The sequence below is a fragment of the Amblyomma mixtum genome, chromosome 2, assembly GCF_055824585.1.
Source record: "Amblyomma mixtum isolate Tamu chromosome 2, ASM5582458v1, whole genome shotgun sequence".
Taxonomy (NCBI): domain Eukaryota; kingdom Metazoa; phylum Arthropoda; class Arachnida; order Ixodida; family Ixodidae; genus Amblyomma; species Amblyomma mixtum.
The window spans coordinates 161,514,600-161,535,052 of record NC_143013.1 but is presented as its reverse complement, the minus strand read 5'-3'; the positions used below and the strand labels follow the sequence as shown (position 1 = coordinate 161,535,052).

Here is a 20,453-nt window from a genome sequence, read left to right as displayed (position 1 = left end):
ATGCAGTCCAACGGCGTTCTTGCAAGTGGAGTGCAACGATTACTTCGGATATGACTGATCAGTTCACCGGGGGACAGCTCCGTTGAGAACTTTATGGATGCCTTAGCCGTGCCACAGCAGCTTGCCGAGCTTGTCCAACCTGATCGGCAGGCACCAAACTTGAAAATAATTATTTTCCCACAGCCTCTGCCACCATGCTCTTGGGCCTCTTTCTTTACTCCCCAGAGTGGCTGGTGGTAGCGCAAGCCATCCAGTGTGCGCTAGAAGCGTGATTCTTGCAACTCAAAGCAATAAACGGATCTTTTTAATGTAATTCTTTGGCACACTCATTTATGAATATTTGCTAGGTAGAATGGTACAGTCGCCGTCATAGCTATACAGAAGGCGACTTTGTCAAAAAAGATTTAATTTCATTAAATCTAAAGCATAACGGTCCATGTTGGTGCAGAGTGCAATTTAGCGCGACCACAATTAGTCTGCACATATGTATTCAAGGATGCATGAATTGAACGGGCACTGATTAAATTTTTTCCTTAATATTACCTTTCGTTTACTTTTGACGGCACCTGGACAGCACCTCGAAAGCTGGATACCATTATTAGCAAGCGAATGTCATTATTCGAAAGTGGGATTCCGGTATGAGACCTTTACCGGCCCATGCTGCAGAACGAACGCCGAGCCTGCGTTGGCCGCTCGATCGGCCGAACGTTGGCCTTAAGCTGGCATGCAAGTAGGGCCAATGTGCAAAATGGTACCGCTCGGCCCAAATATCAATTGTAGGAGCAATGTTCGTGCCAGCTTTTGCCAACAATTGCCCGACATTCGGCCAATGTTCTTGTGCTGCCTGGAATATGGCCCATATTAACTTGGCACACGAGGGATCCCACAGGGAGCTGTCCTCTCGCCATTACTATTTAATCTGCCCATGATGAAGCTCCTTACCCAGTTGGCAGAGGTCGCCGGTGTACAGCACGTTCTGTATGCGGACGACATCCCCCTCTAGGCAACACAACAATCGGTTGGAGACATCGAGACCAACCTGGAAAGAGCGGCAGCTATCGTGGACAAATACGCTCGTCGCTGTGGTCTTGAATGCTTCCCGAGCAAATCGGAATCTGTGCACATAAGCCCCAACTCTAAGTGCACACCCATAATTGCCCTTTCTCTACTTAGCGGCACGATACCCGAACACGAGGAGATCCGGATACTGGGGCTTTTCATTCACCGTAGGCGCAAGATAGACACTACCCTAAACAAGCTACGTAAGGTGGGGGACCAGGTGGGTCGGATGCTCCGCCGGGTATCCAGTAAAAGGGGGGGACTACGATGCAAAGATGCCCTTCGGCTGGCCAATGCATTCGTAACCAGCCGGATTTTATATTCGGCTCCCTACCTCCACCTACGCAAATGCGATGGAATGCCTTAGATGTAGTTCTCCGCGAGATTTATAACACAGCGCTCGACCTCCCCATAACGACGTCCAACAAGCGTCTCCTCGGTCTGGGGATGACCAACACCTTTGGGGAGTTACGAGAAGATCATGTTAACAATCAATACTTGCGCCTGAGCAAAACACCTGCGGGGAGCCGCCTTCTGACCCGCTTTCACATATCCTACGCAACACAGACAGAAGAACGGGTCCGCATCCCTGAAGCCTGGCGCTTTGCACTACATGTGCGACCCCTTCCGAAGACATGACTGCAGACACCCATGATGGTCGCCGTCTCGCGCGGGCGGAGGCTATTTCTCAAAAATATGGCCATAATCCAAGTGTCTTCTATGTGGATGCGGCCGGCCCACACAATGGGGGTTGGTACACGGCGGCCGTCATCCACCAAAACACTACAGTTCAGGGCCTTACTTTCCGTGCCCCAAACATTACTTCTGCGGAAGAGATCGGCATCGCACTGGCCGCCGCAGATCCAGAGTCCCGAGTTATGATGACGAAATCCAGGGCCACCTGCCGCAATGTTGAGCAAGGGTATATTGCAGACCGTGCTTTCAAAATTCTCCACGCATGCGAATACACAGGGTTTCCGACCCATCCTACCATCGTGTGGGCTCCGGCTCATGCGGGTCTTGAGGGGAACGACTCAGCCGACGCTGCCGCCCGCGCGCTTACTCACCGGGCGTCGCCTCATCCGCAGCCTGCTCCGGAATTCAGTTTCAATCTGGCCATCACCTTTAAAGAGATCACCTCTCTTTATCAAAACTTTCATGGTCTCTATCCCCCTCCCTGTAAAGGCCTCACCAGGGTGGAGGAGCGCTGGCTTCTCCGCCTCTATACCAATAGTGTACTGTGCCCGGCAGTACTTAAGCACTTCAATTCTTCTTTTTCGGGCGCGTGGCCACACTGTCAGGAGGAGTTTTCAGACACCTTCCACATGGTGTGGCCATGCCCTTCCAGTCCTGCCTACCCACCCCACCTCCACCCCACTCGAGAGGACTGGGAAGCTCCCTGCGGGGCTGCTCCGAACTCCATGCCCAACAGCCTTTGGTAGCTAGAGCCCTGACCGCTGCGGAAGCTACAGGGATCCCGGACTAGGGATCCATCCTAGTGTTTGTAAGGAGCGGGCCCTTCCGGCTCGCCTCATCAACCTCTCGCTGTAAATAAAAATAAAAGTTTTCCTCCTCCTCCTCTTCCTCCTCCTCTTCCTCCTCCACCTCCTCCTCCTCTCACCTTCCTCGCTTCCCTTACGGCGCGGTCTAGGTGTCCACCGAGGAATGTGAGACAGATACTGTGCCATTTTCCTTCCCCAAAAACCAATTTGCCAATTTACAATATCACTTGCGAGAGGAATTAAGCATAATGAAACGCTCCATTGATTTTTATCAATTTATGTACTCTGTTCATGTAGCCATAGGAGGTCCTAATTGCAGTTGCGAGTTTTGGGCCTCCTGATGTATATATACCCCATAACCACGTACTGTGGTGTAAATATGAAAGAAATTTGATTTGATTTGGAAAAAAACCCGGCTTTATGGCACCGCATGAACCAAAAAAATATTGGCTGTGGCTTAGCTGTCGTTAAACCTGGACTGAAGCGATGGCCACAGGTGGCCGAGTGGAGCTCGCTGAGCCGAATTTTATGTAAAGTCAGTGTTTCGCCGCTGCGTTTCGCTGGGCGTTCCTTCTTCATCATCGTCCCTGGACGTGGATTCACAGTTACTGCGTAATTTCCTTTCCTCAAATTCATTTTCTTCATTACGGCCTCTTTTTCTTCTATCACTCCCACTTCCTCCCTTCCTCTACGAACGGATGTCGGCTGTCTACCTAGATATGGGAGACCATTAATGCGTAACTTTTTTCCTGAAATACAATTTTCATTTCCTTCGTTACAGCCCCTCTTTCTCTTTCTTCTTTCACTCGAACTTCCTCCCTTCCTGTACGGTGCGGTTCGAGAGTCCACCGCGATGGCAGACGAATACTGCGTGATTGATTAGCGAGCCGTGTTGATGTTGTTGCGACTGAGAGAAGAATGAAAAATTCGTTGTGGCTTAGCTTTGTAAAGCCCGGTAATTGCGGAAGCAATATCCGTACCTACGCCATGGTTCAACTGGTAGTGTAGCTGGTGGTGGTGCTTGTGGTTAGACTTGTGGTGATGCATCGGTTATACAATCCAATCCAATATAATATAATATAATATAATATAATATAATATAATATAATATAATGTATTATAATCTAATCTAATCTAATCCAATGTAATCCAACCCAATTCAATCCAGTCAATCTAATCCAATTTAATCCAATGTAATCTAATGTAATGTAATGTGATCTAATCTAATCCAATCTAATCTAAGGCTGCCGGTGGTGGCACCGCCACTACTCGCAGACGGCGCGAGGTGGTCGCCCAGCTCTTCGGCGTGACGTCACACAGAGGTCATGCGAAAGGTCATTTCATGTGCACCGCCGTCGCACGGCAAAGGCTTGAAAGTGTGAGTAGTAAAGCTTTCGGTTTAAAAGAGAACTTGCACGGGCCTGTCAACTGGCTCCAGCCGAGCCACCACCGCTGCCACGTGCAGATAGAAGATAATTAAACGATCACAGGAGAGAGAAAAGGGAGAGAAAAGACACGCGTCGCAGCAACAACCGCGTCCCGCAAAGCGGACGCTGGCTGAAAAAACAGATAAGCGGCCATAGCTCCCACCTCCTAGACATGACTGCTTCTCTATATAGGTACCCCCGCCGGGCGGCTAGATGACGTCATACCAGATAACGCACCAAACGGCGAAGAACAGGTGCGGCGGTTGCTAGGCAACGGCCTTTGCGGCGGCTCCGGCGCACAGCTGCAGCCACGGGCATACGGCCCAGGTGCGACCACGCTGAACGAGGCAAAGTGGTTGGCGTGTGAAGCTGTCGCTTCAAAACAACAGCTAGGGTGAGTGGCTCGGTCTGAGACACCAGGCTGGACCTCTGCGCAGGCTTTCCTCCGCTAGACATGTTCCACGTACGAGCTGCATGCGTAGCAGATGAGATGTGCGAAACCACAACTATAGCCCCGACTGTTAAGTAGCAGACGGGGCTACTGTCGTCTCAAAAAAGAGATTACAATAGCGCAGACCGACTTGTATATTTCCTAAACGTTCGTCGTTTTTTTGCTTCGGCAGATTAGCAGAGCACTGTGGAACACGGACACAAGAAGGAGACACGCAAGACAGGACGGGCGCTGGCTCTCTTGCGTGTCTTCTTTTTGTGTGTCTGTTCCGTTGCGCTATGGTAATCTGCCGAAAAAAAACAACGAACCAACAAGCGCAGACGAAAATTTTCATTGAACGTTTCTTCTTTTTAATGAATGGCCATAATCAGAGGATGTAAGTGCCCCGAGAAACCTGTGCGTGCCCGCGACTCAGTGATTTTTTACTTACTGCCCTCCGCATACCGGATGGGAGCCCTCTCATTCCAAATAGTTCATTGCCCCGTTATAAGCTTCCATGGGAAACTGCTATCTGTAGTCACGTATAGTATTCGCCCAGCCTATTGAGAATCCGCGCTCAAGATTTCTAGCGCGACGGCGGAGACACATTTATCACCTAGCGACGAACCGCGAGATGTCGGGGAGGCGCCGGAGCAGACGCTCGTCTAGCTTCGTGCCTACGTGCGAGCGGCAGGCTGCGCGAGGCTGTTATTTCGCGAAAACAGAAGCTGTGCCGACCGCGCAAAGCGTAGGTACAAAGCCTAAAACTTTGTGAATGCCTTTGCGTTAGGTCATATCCTAATGGGTACTGCAACTCGACTGGACGTTCTCATGACATCCCAGTCATCTCCTGGACGTCCACGGCATTTACGTTCTCACTGGGAAGAAGTATTCTAAACCCATATAAGGAAGCATATGTCAATTAGAGTAGCAGCTACGATGAATCTCCGCTCTTCCTAACAAGTTCGGGCTAGGACAGAGACGGTCCCCTTGTCGCCAGTATTCGAGAGTGGTTGGTATAGCTTTGCCACATCATCTGCGTGGTATTCTAGGAGTCTATCATCTTCTTCTATAAGTTCTTCCTGTTCTTCTTTCCTCCTCCCCCCGTATAAAAACGATATCCATCGAGCTACACCAAGCATAACAAAACAGCTTTGCTTCGCTTCGTCAACAGTTAGCATCTAAAGATACAGCTAAATATTGCCGCGTCTACAACAATAGCCGCTCGGCGGCTGTTCGGCACGCAGCTCGTGCGCCACGCGGTTCGCTGCTGAAGAAGACCAAGCTCGACGTTCCATCCTGGCCGTCTCGGTGTGCGCTGGCATCATCTCGGTGGTGGCGTTCCTCTGCCGTCTGTACGCGGCGCTACCTGTACCAACTGCTACGTGACACTGGTGGAGGTGCGGGCCCGACGTCCCATGTCCAACACCTCTTCAGACAGCCGCTAATCGAGTCCCGACCAGCTACCCCTTGTCTGCACGCCCGTTCACCGCAGCAGCCGCCGCCTCCTGGGACTGGTCCCAGAGTTTGGTCTCCTCCCAAAAGAGGCACGCACTCATCGACCTGGTGAGCATACCACCATGGCTCAGGCTAGCGCTTCACACTTGACGCTCCAGCAACCCCGCGTGCCAGCCAGCTTCCATGGCGTCACTTTCGAAGACGTTGAAGACTGGCTTGACCAGCTTGAGCGGGTTGCCGATTTCAACCAATGGAGCCCTGCGCAGAAGCTGCGGAACGTGTATTTCGCCCTCGAAGATGAAGCCAAAATTTGGTTCGAGAACAGGGAGGCTGATCTCCAAAGCTGGGATACCTTCCGCCAGCAGGTCCGGGACACCTTTGCTAGCACGGACCGCCGGGATCGTGCGTGGCGTCTCCTGGACGCTCGCGTCCAAAAGCCTAATAAGACCGTTGCCATGTTCGCCGAGGACGTGACCCGTCTTTGTCGGCGCGCTGACCCAGATATGGCGGAATCCGCGAAGCTCCGCCACCTGATGCAAGGTGTGAAGGACCAACTCTCGCTGGTTTGGTCCGAAATCCCCCGCAGACGGTAGCCGACTTCATCAAAGAGGCGACCGCCATTGAGCGGGCCTTGTATCAACGCTGCCGCCGAAATGACTCCTTGTGCGGTGAGCCAAGCGCCAGTGCGGCTACTTTGAGCGTGTCCAGCGACAATGCGTCGCTGCGTGAGCTCATACTCGCGGTGGTCCGTGAAGAGCTGCAGAAACTGACCCTTGCCTCGTCTGATCCGACGGCTGCGGCTCTTACCGAGGTTGTGCGCGGCGAGATTCGCCAAGCATTTTCACCGCCTCCTCCAGTCATGCCGGAGCCACGCCCCATGAGCTACGCCGCGGCTCTCCGTTCCGAGTTGCCACCTGTGCAACGCTTGCCGTACCACCCGCCGCCGCCAACCGCTCCGCCACCGTCATTCTACCAGCGGCCTCAGCGAGGACCTGCCATGCATCCACCGGCCCGGAAGGCGGCTGTTTGGCGCACTTCTGATCAGCAGACGCTCTGTTACCATTGCGGGGAAGCCGGCAACCTGTATCGCCGTTGGCCATACCGTGAAATCGGCCTCCGGGGTTTCCCACGTGACGCGCCTTGTCCCCGTTTCGCTGAGCGACCCCACGAAATAGAGGAGTACCTTGCTGCCCATGACACCACCTCTAACCGCCGACCCCGATCTCCGTCTCCCGCACGCATCACGTCGCCCAGCCGCCAGGCTTTCTCAGATGGACTGCGCGGTCGGTCTCCAAGCCCGCGCCGGGGAAACTGAAAGCGGCGACCTCGGGGGGGAAGGTTGCTGACAGCGGATATAACGAAGACCCCCGAACGCCGCCTAGTCGGCCTACTGCATCAGTTCCAAGACTGTTTCCCGTCTACATCGGCAGTCAAACAGACGCCTCTCGCTAAGCACCGCATCATTACGGACTACAGTACCCGACCAATTCGGCAAAACCCATACCGTGTCTCACTGCGGGAGCGTGAAGCCATAGCTGAACAAGTCAAAGAGATGCTGCAGGATGGTGTTATTCAGCCGTCGAGGAGCCCGTGGGCTTCGGCTGTGGTTTTGGTCAAGAAGAAGGTTGGTAGTCTGCAATTTTGCGTTGACTACCGGAAGCTTAACCAGGTTACCAAGAAAGACGTCTACCCGTTACCACGCATTGACGACTCTCTTGACCGGTTGCGGCACGCGCGCTACTTTTCTTCGCTGGACTTAAAAAGTGGTTACTGGCAGATCGAAGTTGACGAGCGGGATCGCGAGAAGACAGCGTTCGTGACGCCGGATGGCATTTATGAGTTCAAGGTCCTTCCTTTCGGTTTGTGTTCAGCTCCGGCAACATTTCAGAGAATGATGGACGCTGTTTTGTTGGGCCTGAAATGGCAGACGTGCTTGGTATACCTGGACGACGTTGTTGTATTTTCGCCAACGTGCCATGAACACCTCCAGCGCCTCTTGACCGTGCTACAGGCTATACGATCTGCCGGCCTGACGTTGAAGCCCGAGAAATGCCACTTTGGTTATGAGGAGCTCCTTTTCCTGGGCCATGTCGTCAGCCATCGTGGCGTCCGGCCGGATCCTGCTAAACAGCTGCCGTCGCCAACTTTCCCACTCCTTCGGACAAGAAAACGGTCCGGCGTTTTTTGGGCCTTTGCGCGTATTACCGGCGGTTCATTGCCAACTTTTCCCGACTTGCTGCACCGTTGACGCATCTTACAAGAGAGGAAGTCCCATTCACGTGGACAGAACAGCAGCAGCAGCAGGCATTTGATGAATTACGGCGACGCTTGCAAACCACGCCTGTCCTTGGTCATTTCGATTCTCGTGCGGAGACTCTCGTCCACACAGATGCCAGCAACGTGGGTCTCGGTGCTGTACTCGTCCAGTGGCAGGACGGCGCTGAGTGCGTAATAGCGTACGCCAGCCGCACTCTGTCTCGTGCTGAATCTAATTATTCCACGACCGAAAAAGAATGCCTTGCCGTGGTATGGGCTGTGACAAAATTTCGACCTTACCTGTACGGCCGACATTTTCAAGTTGTAACCGACCACCACTCTCTCTGCTGGTTGATGAACTTACGGGATCCCTCTGGCCGCCTTGCGCGTTGGAGCTTACACCTTCAGGAGTTTGACATGTCCATCGTGTATAAATCAGGGCGCCAGCACAACGATGCCGACTGCTTGTCCAGATATCCAGTCGAGGCTGCGCGCAACGACGACGAACCGGACTTTCCTCTCATCGCAGCCGTAGACGCAGCGACTATTTCCAGTCAGCAACGTGAGGACCCGGCGCTGAAACCTCTCATCGACTTCCTGGAAGCACGTACCGAGGAGGTTCCCCAGCCCTTCGCAAGAACCCAGTCCTCCTTTTGTCTGCGCAACAACGTGCTGTACATCCAACTTTTCTCCAACCGGAAGCGACTACCTCCTCCTCGTTCCAGCGAATCTCCGTGAAGAAATCTTGCAGGCGTGTCACGACGAGCCCACCGCAGGTCACCTCGGCTACGCCCGCACTCTGGCTCGGATCAAAAAGAGCTATTACTGGCCTAAGCTTGCGGCGACTGTACGACACTATGTGCGCACGTGCCGCAATTGTCAACGACGAAAAACACCCCCTGTCAAGCCAGCTGGACTTTTACATCCCGTTCAAGTGCCCAGACTCCCGTTTGAGCAAGTTGGCATAGACTTTCTCGGCCCTTTTCCAACTTCATCTTCGGGAAACCGGTGGATTATCGTCGCCACTGATTACCTTACGCGCTACGCTGAAACCAAGGCCCTCCAGCGCGCTACAGCAGCCGAGGCTGCGAAATTTTTTGTGGAACGCATCGTCCTCCGGCATGGCGCTCCAGAACTAATTATCACGGATAGAGGCACCGCTTTCACTGCCAAACTCTTGGAATCCCTCATGCGGCTGAGTGGCACTACTCACAGGAAAAGAACCGCCTACCATCCCCAGACGAATGGCCTGACCGAGCGCCTCAACAAAACTCTCGTCGACATGCTGTCCATGTATGTTGACGTTGAGCATCGATCTTGGGACGATATCCTGCCATATATTACTTTCGCGTATAACACGGCTCAACAGGAAACCACGCGGAGGACGCCCTTCTGTCTGTTGTACGGCCGCGAAGTGTCGACAATGTTGGAAGCAATGCTGCCCCATGATGGCCGCGACCCCGACGTTGGCGCCGAGGAGTTCACGCTTCGCGCAGAAGAAGCTCGACAACTTGCAAGAGTGAGCATCCTGAACCAACAAGAGCGCGACGCCCGACGTTACAACCGCCGCCACAGACTGATGACGTTCGCCCCGGACGACAAAGTGTGGGTATGGACCCCCATTCGACGCCGTGGCCTTTCCGAAAAACTGCTCAAGCAGTATTTCGGCCCCTACCGAGTTCTCCGTCATCTAAGCGACGTAACCTATGAAGTTCTCCCTGATGGGGCTTCCCGGACTACTCGCCGTCAGCAGAGACCAGAGATTGTTCATGTAGTGCGGATGAAGCCCTATTTTTCGCGAGACATTCAGTGACTAAGTGCAGTGCGTTACTCTGTTTTTTTTTCTCCCTATTTTCTTGTTAAAGCATCGGGCCGATGCTCTTTCCGAGAGGGAGGGTAATGCCGCGTCTACAACAATAGCCGCTCGGCGGCTGTTCGGCACGCAGCTCGTGCGCCACGCGGTTCGCTGCTGAAGAAGACGAAGCTCGACGTTCCATCCTGGCCGTCTCGGTGTCCGCTGGCATCATCTCGGTGTTGGCGTTCCTCTGCCGTCTGGACGTGGCGCTACCTGTACCAACTGCTACGTGACAATATACAGCATCTAAACATACAGCCACGCCAATCTCTCAGATGCTTTCTGCGGAAGGTACGCGTAATAAAATCCGCAGGAAGGATCGTGTACTCAACGTTGACACTATGAGGTCATTCTGCTTCCAGCCGGCCGGGAAGGTCAGCTTCCGTGCCGGCTATGCGCGGGCGTTCTCGTAAGCGACTCGCGTCTCCAACCCGTGGCGCAAAGTCACAGCCACGGCGGGTTCGGACGAAATAGGCAACGACAGAGGACGCTAGGAAACAGTTTATTAACCTAGCGCAAGGCAAAGCACACTGCAGAAGAAGGTTCTATCCAATAATATAAGGTTCAGTAGCTCACGAAGTCATCGTCGAACGCCTTTGGGTAGTCCGGGAGGCGCGGGCAGGAAGCGGGGTCGGCGGGGCAGTCGGGCAGTAACGCCGCGGCAAGAGAGATTCCCGCCGCGAGCTCTCCCTTTTTAACCCCTACGACATTGCCCCTCCCTCCCCCCTTGGGCAACCAGTTGCACTCAAGGCAATGACCCCTTCCCTACACAGCCAGTCATCGCGTCATCGATCATAATCGCGTCATCGATTATAATTTGCGACCACTAGTTAGAGGAGAGTGGCGTCATCATGTCGGATAATTCCCATTGGCTGAAGAGAACGGACGTCACCCGACTATAATTTTTATTGGTTGTAGAGAAATGACGTCACTACGTCAGAAATACCTCACTTAGACCAGAAATGACGTTACTTCTCTTCATCCAATCGGAAATGCCTAACCAAGTAACATCATTCTTTTAAAGTCAGGTTATTTTACATCCCTTGACCATATTGTTTCTTTGCTTTTAATTACTTTTAATCAACCCGGAAAAGGTTTAGTTTTTACCCATGAACTTTCGCGCAATCAGGTGCTACGTTTTTTAGACCTTAAGCTTATATTCTACCGAGACCATATTTGATGGGTGTACTCCCCAACGCCAACAAAGATCTCCTCAGCTATGACTCGGCACATTCCGTGGTGTCAAAAAAAGCTGTAGTCTCACTTTGCTCGGATTCTGATCTTCAAAAATCTTGCCGTCACAAAATTCAACAATATTGCCCTCACAAATTCACAATATTCACAAACAACGATCAGGTTTGGCGACTCTTAACAGCAGGCAACCCTGGCCCAGCCATTTCAGCTCTCGCTGAAACCCTGATGCTGAAAGAAAATGTCGCCCGGAAGAGAACTGAACTCCCTTCGTTGAAGCCGGCGGTGGTCCCTTAAGTCCATGGACTCTCCCATAACCTGAAAAAAGTGGCTAGCAGGCGCCATGTGCCCTTCGTGTTCTCTGCGCCAAACAAGCTGTCTCTAAGCTTTGCCCTCGTATCTCTGGTTGTGCATGCGGGGGTTGCAACAAGAAGCATGGGATCCTCGACGTTTAAGGTGTCATAGGTGCGATTTACTGCATTCCCCTCTCTTGTGGGGCTTCATACGCTGGCCAAACTGGCCGCTGCATTAATAACCGGCTTCGGGAGCATGCTAATAACGTAGAAAACATGGACACAAATGCGAATCTCGTGCGGCACCTTGCTTGGTTTGACAGCACCTGTAGGGCAAGATTTCAGACGACCACGGGTCACGGTTCAGAGGACCTCGGTTCTTCCTCGTCCCTATATGACGTAACCTCAGGCGTACCACAGGGAAGCGTACTTGGACCCTTACTTTTTCTAATCTACATTAACGATTTCCCCTCTAGCATTTAATCCCGCTTACGCCTGTTTGCAGATGACTGTGTTGTTTACCGTTTCCCGCCGCCACCATCGGCGTGCATCTGTTACCTGTTATTCCGTAGTGTGCGTACGGGCGAGTTGGCGTGCTTCTTCGTCATAGGTCGTGAAGTCTTCTGCGTCCAGTGCAAGCACTTGGTCGTCAGCCACGCATGGCAGCATGGCTTCAAGCATGGTCCGCGCATCTCGTCCGTAGACTAGACGAAACGGAGTGAATGGATGCCATCCTACCTTATGTAAGATTTGCATACAATACGGCCGTCCAAGAGACCACTACATTCACTCCGTTTCGTCTAGTCTACGGACGAGATGTGTGGACCATGGTTGAAGCCATGCTGCTATGCGTGGCTGACGACCAGGTGCTTGCACCTGACGCAGAAGACTTCACGACCTATGCCGAAGAAGCACGCCAACTCGCCCGTACGCACATTACGGAACAACAGGTAACAGATGCACGCCGATATAATGACCGCCACTGCTACGTATCGTACCAGCCCGGTGACCAAGTCTGGGTGTGGACACCTGTCCGCCGCCCAGGCTTGTCGGAAAAACTTCACAACCGTTACTTTGGTCCCTACAGGGTGCTGCACCGAATATCCGATGTTAATTATGAAGTTGCAGACCAAGCTGTGCCATGTTCCAGACGAAAACACCAATCTGGCGTAGTGCATGTACTTCGCATGAAGCCGTACTACACCCGCTGAACGCAGTGCCCCGCATCTGAAACATTCCCTGTGATCATGTGCATTCCTTTTTTTTCAGACGGGGAGTAATACCACCGGGTGGTTTCACGTGGCGTCAGAAAGACAAAGAATTTAGGGACGCGCGCTTTCTTCGAGTGTGATTTTCCATTGAGAACAGCCGTTGACTCTGTGTCCGCTTGCCTTTTACTTTGTGTGGTGCTCTCTAATTCTGTGACAATATGTTCACACCCGTCCTTCGTTGTTACCTCTGGAATCACCTTTCCGCTCTTCACAACGCTTACACAATCAACTCAGCTTCAGCCAGATATATGGGAAGATCCTGCCATTTAATTTCTCTGCCTTACCTAGAGCAATAAAACTCTGGATTGATCTTCCTGACAACATAATCTCTTTCATTGATCCTGGTGAGTTTAAAAAACATCTATGTATACATTTATTGCCCTACTGATGTTCGAAATGTACGACAGTTTCATTTTTTCTTAACGTTATCCAATTTACCACTTCTTCTGTTGCCCCTGGTTGCCTTTCTTTTTTTCAAATGTTCGTGTTTCGCTTTTTTTTTCTTTCTATTTTCGTGTCTGATGTTGTTTAAAACTCCGTTTTGTATAAATTTTGTGTTGCTTTCATGTATTTGACTTGTACCGCGTTCTTGTACCGATATTGTAATTTTTTCCTTCTGCATATTCCTTTTTTCGATTTGCCCCCCCCCCCCCTTCGGTGCTTATCAGGCACTAATAAATAATAACAAAGCGGGAATGATAAGGCTAGGCTACTTCCAGAGTGCAACTATGTCGGGAGTCCTCCACCTCCGTCGCTATTACAGAAATTAAAAAGTATGGCGTGAGAACATAACAACACCCTCCTGTATATTGTTTTCAGGAGCCTTGACAAGATCTTTTTCGTTATACCGGGACGTATATTGTCAATACAATTAAATATTTAATGCTAACAAGTAAGCCGAGGAAAGGCAGCCGTTCTTGAAGTAAGGGCGCCCGCAAATTATACCACATCGAACGAATACGCTGTCCCTTAAAGGAATCGCTCGACAAAATTCCATTTAAACTTTCCATCATTCCTGCCCAACGCGCTGAAATCAGAAACATTTTATCAACGCTCTACATTTCTCTTTAAAACGTCCCGAAAATAAAGGGGGAAAGGCGGGTGTGAGAACTCAAGGAAGCGCCCATCCCTTAGAAACACCTTACAATAGTCTCAAAGAGCCTGGTCCTCTCTGCGATTAACATCTGCCATTTATACCTTTGCTGTTTGTATTCACGTGAATAAGTGCTGCGACGCAACAATCACAAAGCCAGCATTTTTTCGTTCCTACCCTTGCACCTGTTGCTTCGGAGCCGATGACACGCAGATGTCGCGCATATCAGTTTTCTAAACACGAGCACACGCAAAAAGGACGTTATGCTATGCAAGATTATAACTATTATTTGAGAATTGTACCACATACTATTCGGTGGGAGATGCGGCGCGTATATGGACAAGCAGTTAGATTTCGGTTCTGTTTTCACGAAAACAATAAGATTTTTAGAGGGTAAGCGAAGAATTTAAGCTTATAAACCAATTGCCTTCTGTGGTCTTGGGTGTCAGATCAAGCTGAACACGGCAAGAGTTCGAGCGATAAAGATACGACCGTAAAGTGGGTTTCTGTTTCACGTTTTACCCGTTTTACCGCGAGACGGCGGATAATCATTCAGGCTGCAAACAACCCTGCGCGTGGCTGCATCGGTGGTGTTGGCGTGTTTTTCGCGGATTACGTTTTCTTCAAAATCCAGCTTCATCGTCCGCTTACGGTAAGTCTCACGTTTATATTTTATACATTTGGTCCCCTAAACCACTCTAAGCAGAGCTGTGTGTGCGGAACAGATTATGTGCGCAGTGACAAACGTCTTATCTTCGTTTCTAAGGCGGAAGCCATCGGGTTCTCGACTAATGCCGCTTATCTCTGCGCCGCTCGCGGAAAGGCAGGTTGTGCGATGCCCTTGATGATAAGCCGCTCCTCGCGAGCTGTCTACCAGATTTTTCGTGTTTCAAGGTATATTTGCGGCCAGAAATGTTGTTTAGCCTGTGAATGACGGCTGAAATGAAACTGTGCGTTAGTTAGCGCCGTGTGAGCTCAATTTACTTTGCACCTCCGAACACGTACTTACATAGACTCTCGCTCTGTGGTGGACTACATTTATTTTCTAATCTTTGTGTTATCGCCTGTCTGGACCATGGAGTGTTGTTCTTTTTGAGGTGTGCATTGCTTGCTACGTATGGACGCTCGCTCGGTGCGCGTCGTGGACGCCGACGTTTCAGCAAAGGTGTCTGGCAACGCTATTGTCTGGAGCGCGAGACGTTTGTCAAAGTTGTAGTCAAGCGGCGCTGGAGGAATGCTTATAGTGTGATGGGTAAATAAAATTCGCTGCCAGAGCGAATGGCCGGCGTGCTCAAACACTGCGAAAAACCCACGAGCTCCATCCCGTCTCCTCTTCGTTGCAGACGTACGGATTCGTCCATGTCTGTCATCAGAGCCGTTGGCCGCCGCCGCTCGTCTGCGGGCACTTCATTTTGAAAGCTCGGTAAAGGTCGGCTCGACAAGAGATGGCTTACATTTCGTTCCGAGTGGTTCGTTCATGAATCCCGCTCACGCGTGCACAGATTTCTGGAATACCATTTGCGCGAGAGGCAAAGTATGTGTTTCTGATTTCAGACTGCTACGTTACGAAAGCGCCGAAAGCACGTCTTTACTGCGCTTTTGGGGCTGCACTTGAAGGAAAAACTAAGTGGATTTCAGACAGTATTTTATCGTGACAGTAATATGTTGTCTCAACCTCGCGACTGCTTTCGAAACGGCGCAGCTGCAGCCTCTGTGTGCTGTATGAGTTTTCTGAATAATGAGCGTGGCATGGAAGCGCCGCAACCCGCTTGTTTCTAAGAACGTGCGCTGATGTATGAGCATGCTGTTCTGTCATTGTGGTTCAAGTTATAGGCGCAAATCTGAGGTGAACTAGTTGCTTCTGCCTGCTGGTTTTGTATAGCTCGTGCCCGTTTGAGTATCGGCTTAGGTACACTCGGCCAAATCTTTAACTGGCTGTGGTGTTGCATCGCTAAATGCACCTTGTTAAAAGGTGCCTTTTGGCTACACTGCTGGCATATTCATGTTGTAATTTGACGCGTGAGATGGCATTTCATAGTTTCTTTTTGTTAATATAGTGTTTGAGTGGAGTACTTGCGTGTTTAGATCGAAGTTATAATAAATATTCATCGTCTGCCGCTACGAAGAGCCGAAACAAGCGGAATACGCAGCAATGGTTCTGGTGGCGCATTTGCACTTACTCTGGGTAAACGACTTGTCCGCCTTGAAAGGAGTGGTAGTTTACCCTGAGGATGAGGCCATATGGACCACATCCAATGCTGCGTATGCCGCTTGTTTCAGCTGTTCGTAGTGGCAGAGGAATATTTCTGATAATGTTGATCTAAACAATCAAGTACTGCACTCAAACATTATATGAACAAAAAGGAACCACGAAATGCCATCTCAATCGTCAAATTACTGCATGAATATGCCAGCAGTGTAGCCGAAAGGCACCTTTTTTACAAGGTGCATTTAGCGATGCAACACCCGAGCCAGTTAAAAATTTAGCCGGGTGTACCATTCTTCACGCAGGGTATTTTGAAGCGCTTCTTCTATAGCGGTTATAAGAATAAATGCTGGAATATTCTCCTTTTTGGATCCCTGTGTGAGGTGCACTGAATGTGTATTTTATGGAGGTGACATTCTTAACAGCTCCTTGCGAGTGAATGCAGATATGTGGCACAATTGTTTGAAGTCTTCTGTTACAAATAATGTTGGTTTTAATGACCACCATTCAGAACGACTTTCAGTTGGCTCTGGCGTCCCGCAGGGCTCGGTGCTTGGGCCTCTTTTATTTCATTTGTTTATTAATGATGCACTGCATGGTATTCCCGTTAAGGTTAAGCTTTATGCTGACGACTGTGTATTGTACTCGGAAATAGAGAACGCCGCTGACCAGGAACTGCTGAACAATGCCTTAGGACAAGTTGTTGCCTGGTGGAAAGCTTGGCAAATGTCAATTAATTTTCAAAAAAACTTTTTATGTCCATTACACGCAAGAAGCACAAGCTTAAATATCCATATGCTACTAACGGCATATTTCTCTCCGAAGTAACACACTACAAGTATCTAGGACTCTGGATCACTAATGATCTCACTTGGACTAAGCACCTTGAATATGTAGTAGCTAATGCTAACCACAAATTATTCTTCTTGAGGAGAGCTTTCAGACTTTCCACCCCTTGTGTCCGTCTGCTCGCATACAAAAGTGTAATTCTGCCGATACTAGACTATGCATGTGTAATTTGGGACCCTTTCACCAAGACTAACATCACCAAGATGGAAATGGTGCAAAGAAAAGCAGTTCGCTTCATGTATAATAGCTTTGGACGTACATCAGTAACCGAACTACTAATGAAAGCAAACCTGCCGCCATTAACGCAAAGAAATCGTGTATCACGACTAAAATTCCTCTTTCAACTTATTAACGGTCATTATGAAACCGACCTCAAGGGAGTAATTAGATTTTCATCTGGGTATTCTACAAGGCAGAGACATAGACGCACAATAACCGCCTTTAGCACCCATAATAACTGTTTTAAGTACTTTCTTTCCCCGAACAGTAACTGAATGGAATCTAATAACCAATAATCAAATTTCCAAACCATCACTATCGGCATTTGTTTAAGGTATTGTTTAGAAACGTGTTGTCTTTAACTGTTTATACGCTCCATGGATCTAATTGGTATGATACGCTTTGTCTGTGATATGGTTTTCATTATGTATTCATTGTATCCCACCCTGCTAAAATCCCCAGAGGGGATTGCAGTATTGATAAATAAAATAAATAAATAAAAGTAAAAGGATTGCCATACAGAGATCTGTATTGGCTGTAGCAGTATTGCAATACAGAAATCAGTATCAGTACTGGATTAAGAGTAGAGTGCTCCAGGGATTATGGGGCTTTGTTGCAATTTTTTATGAAGACACTTATCTGTCGTGTATTTACTGAAAGGATTAAACCGACGCGATAGCTCAGTGGCTATCATGTTCGTCTGGCGACCTGAAAGATGCAGGTTCGATTCCGGCCTAGGCGGTCGCATTTTAATAGAGGCAAAATGCTAAATGCCTGTGTATTCTGCATAGGTGGCCGAAATTATTCCGCAGCCTTCCACTTCAGAGTCTCGTAGCCTGTGTCGCCTTGGGTCTTTTAACCCCATAAAACCAAAAGATCAAGATTGCCTTTCCAGAATGGCATAGCCAGGATATGCCTTGCATTGTAAAGCACATGCTTAGAGATGGAATGGGATTTTTTTTCAGTTCCACTTATATTTTTTTTCCTTTGTGCTGTACAGGTGAACATGCCCGGATGACTGACTGCAGGCAACAGGCCGCAGGAATGCTTCTGAGGAAACTAGCCGGACTGTTACTTTCAACATTTATGTTACTGTGGTGCATTCTTATGGTGCATGTATTGCATATTCCCAGCCTGGATAGCTTGGAAATCAACTAAATTTGTAAGCATATTGATTGTGTCATTTATGAACTCTGTCTGGTGACCTTTTTCAACGGTTGTAGACTGTCTGTCTATAGGCAGTCTATAGATGAGGGTCTACTAATAATTTAGTAGACAGAAGTCTATAGACTGTCTATAGACAAAGGTCTGTACCACTGCCACGCCACACACCTATGAAATGTCTATAGACAGTCTATAGATATATGTCTACTGGACCAGTAGACTTTTGTCTGTAGACTGTCTATAGACAGTAAACTACAGGAAGTCTATGGCCATAAGTCTATAGGTCGTCTATAGACAAGTGTCTATAGACGGTCTATAGGCAACTCTATAGGAAATGTATGACCATAAATCTATAGATCGTCTATAAACTGTCTATAAGACCTGTGTCTATAGACTTCCTATAGAACTATAGACTTTCAGTAGACATTTGTCTATAGACTGTCTATAGACAAGTCTACTAAAAGTGTTTGGCCATAAATCTATAGACTGTCTATAGACCAGTCTAAAGGATTTGTCTACAGACAGTCTATAGACTTCATAGACTAAAGTCTATAGACAGTCTATGGACTGTCTATAGAAATTTTTATAAGGGGGCCACAGTGCCGTCGGCCGCCGCCCGGGCTCGCCCGACTAAGGCCCGTTGGGCCTGCAGGTCAGAGCAGCCGAGCAGGGTCTCCTGCCAGTTCTCCCGGGTTGTATTGGGGTGATGGGGGTTAGCACGGTTGGAGGGGCAGTCCCACACCATGTGATAGATGTCCGAAGACTTCCCCGCACAGTGCGAACAGTTGCCTGAAAGTAAGGGTGGAAGTGATTGACAGCTGCCGGGCACAGCAAAGTATTAGTATACACGCGTAGCCGAAGCCGCTCCTCCACCTTTGAGAGACCTTTACACGGGCGGGGATAAAGACCAGGGCCGTATCTATATAATAAAACCATATCTTTGAAGGAGTAAGCTGGAGTGAAGTTGAGTTCATGATCGTCGGGGTCGGAGGGAAATGTCCAGCTGGAGAGCGCGCGGCAGGCGGAGTCAGCTGCCTAATTTCCCTCAAGGCCCATGTGAGCAGTAGCCCAAACGATAAGCCAGTGAGCGGCGTCCCCGGTGTAGACGCTGTTTTGAAGAAGGCGGTAGGCTAGGTACGGTACCCAGCCCTGCTGGACGTTCCGACAGGTCCTGCGTGATTCGGAATAATTGTTTTTGAAGTGGGATCAGATGCTGCCAATGCCGTGGCGACCTCATCCTCGTGTGTTATGCCACGGGCTCGGAAAGAAAGGCCGGTCACTGTTTTGATTGGTGGACGACTGTGGCCGTGTACCATTTCCCATGGTGGGGGCGTCAGGCATCCACGTAGAATAGGCAGGGTTTCGAGCCATAGTGGCGGGCCCGGGCATTCACCCGCGCCAAGCGCCAGTCATTACGATCCTCACGGTTCATGTTCGTGGGAAGGGGGTGAACGTGGAAGGCATATCTCTACCAGGATGAAATGCGTAGGCGCTCTTCCATGAGAGCGGTGTGCAGGATATGTAGTCGTGCAAGGAGTCGGCGACCCGACGATGTCTTCGAGAAATGTGTGTATCGGTTGGTCAAGTGGCTACCGGAGATTCCGAAATGTGTTCGCCATGCCCAGCTCCAGGAGGCGCTTGTTGGACATGTTCGCGGTGAGGTCCAGAGCCCGCTTGATAATTTTGCGCAGGATGACTCCTAGTGCATCCTCGTCTTGCTTCCGCAGGTGGAGGTACGGAGTCGATTCTATAATTCGACTCGTTACAAATGAATGTACCAGCCTCAAGCCGTCCTGACATCGTAACCCCAGCGCTTGTTAAAAACACGGCGGACCAAGCGGCTCACCTGTTCCCCCACCTGACGGAGTTTGGCCAATGTCGTTCCTGAGCTTTTGTGTTGATGTATAAAGAGCTCCAGTACCCGGACTTCGATATTTTCAGGGGCAGACCTGTCTCAAGAGAAAATGAAATTCTGGCTGTCGATCTTGGTGACGGGTGTGTGTGCACAAATTCAGACTTCTGGGTGACGCATTGGAGGCCGCAGAAGAGAGCATAACGGCACTATGTTTGCCGCCTCCTGCACGTTGGCCTCAACGTCTCGGAGGGAACCCTGTGTGGCCCACAGGGTGATGTCATCGGCGTAGGCGCATGCTGCACACCGGCGACAGAGCTCAGCTGGG

General features: G+C 50.1%; 1 protein-coding gene across 1 annotated transcript in view; it reads left to right on the top strand.

Moving 5' to 3' along the window:
- The first annotated feature begins 12,298 nt into the window (after window positions 1-12,298).
- The window catches only part of LOC149361430 (uncharacterized), a 63,725-nt gene continuing 55,570 nt past the window's right edge, over window positions 12,299-20,453 (top strand). The window contains exon 1 of the mRNA XM_089568076.1: window positions 12,299-12,398. Within this exon, the coding sequence (XP_089424202.1) occupies window positions 12,299-12,398 (100 nt within the window). The remainder of the gene's footprint in view (window positions 12,399-20,453) is intronic.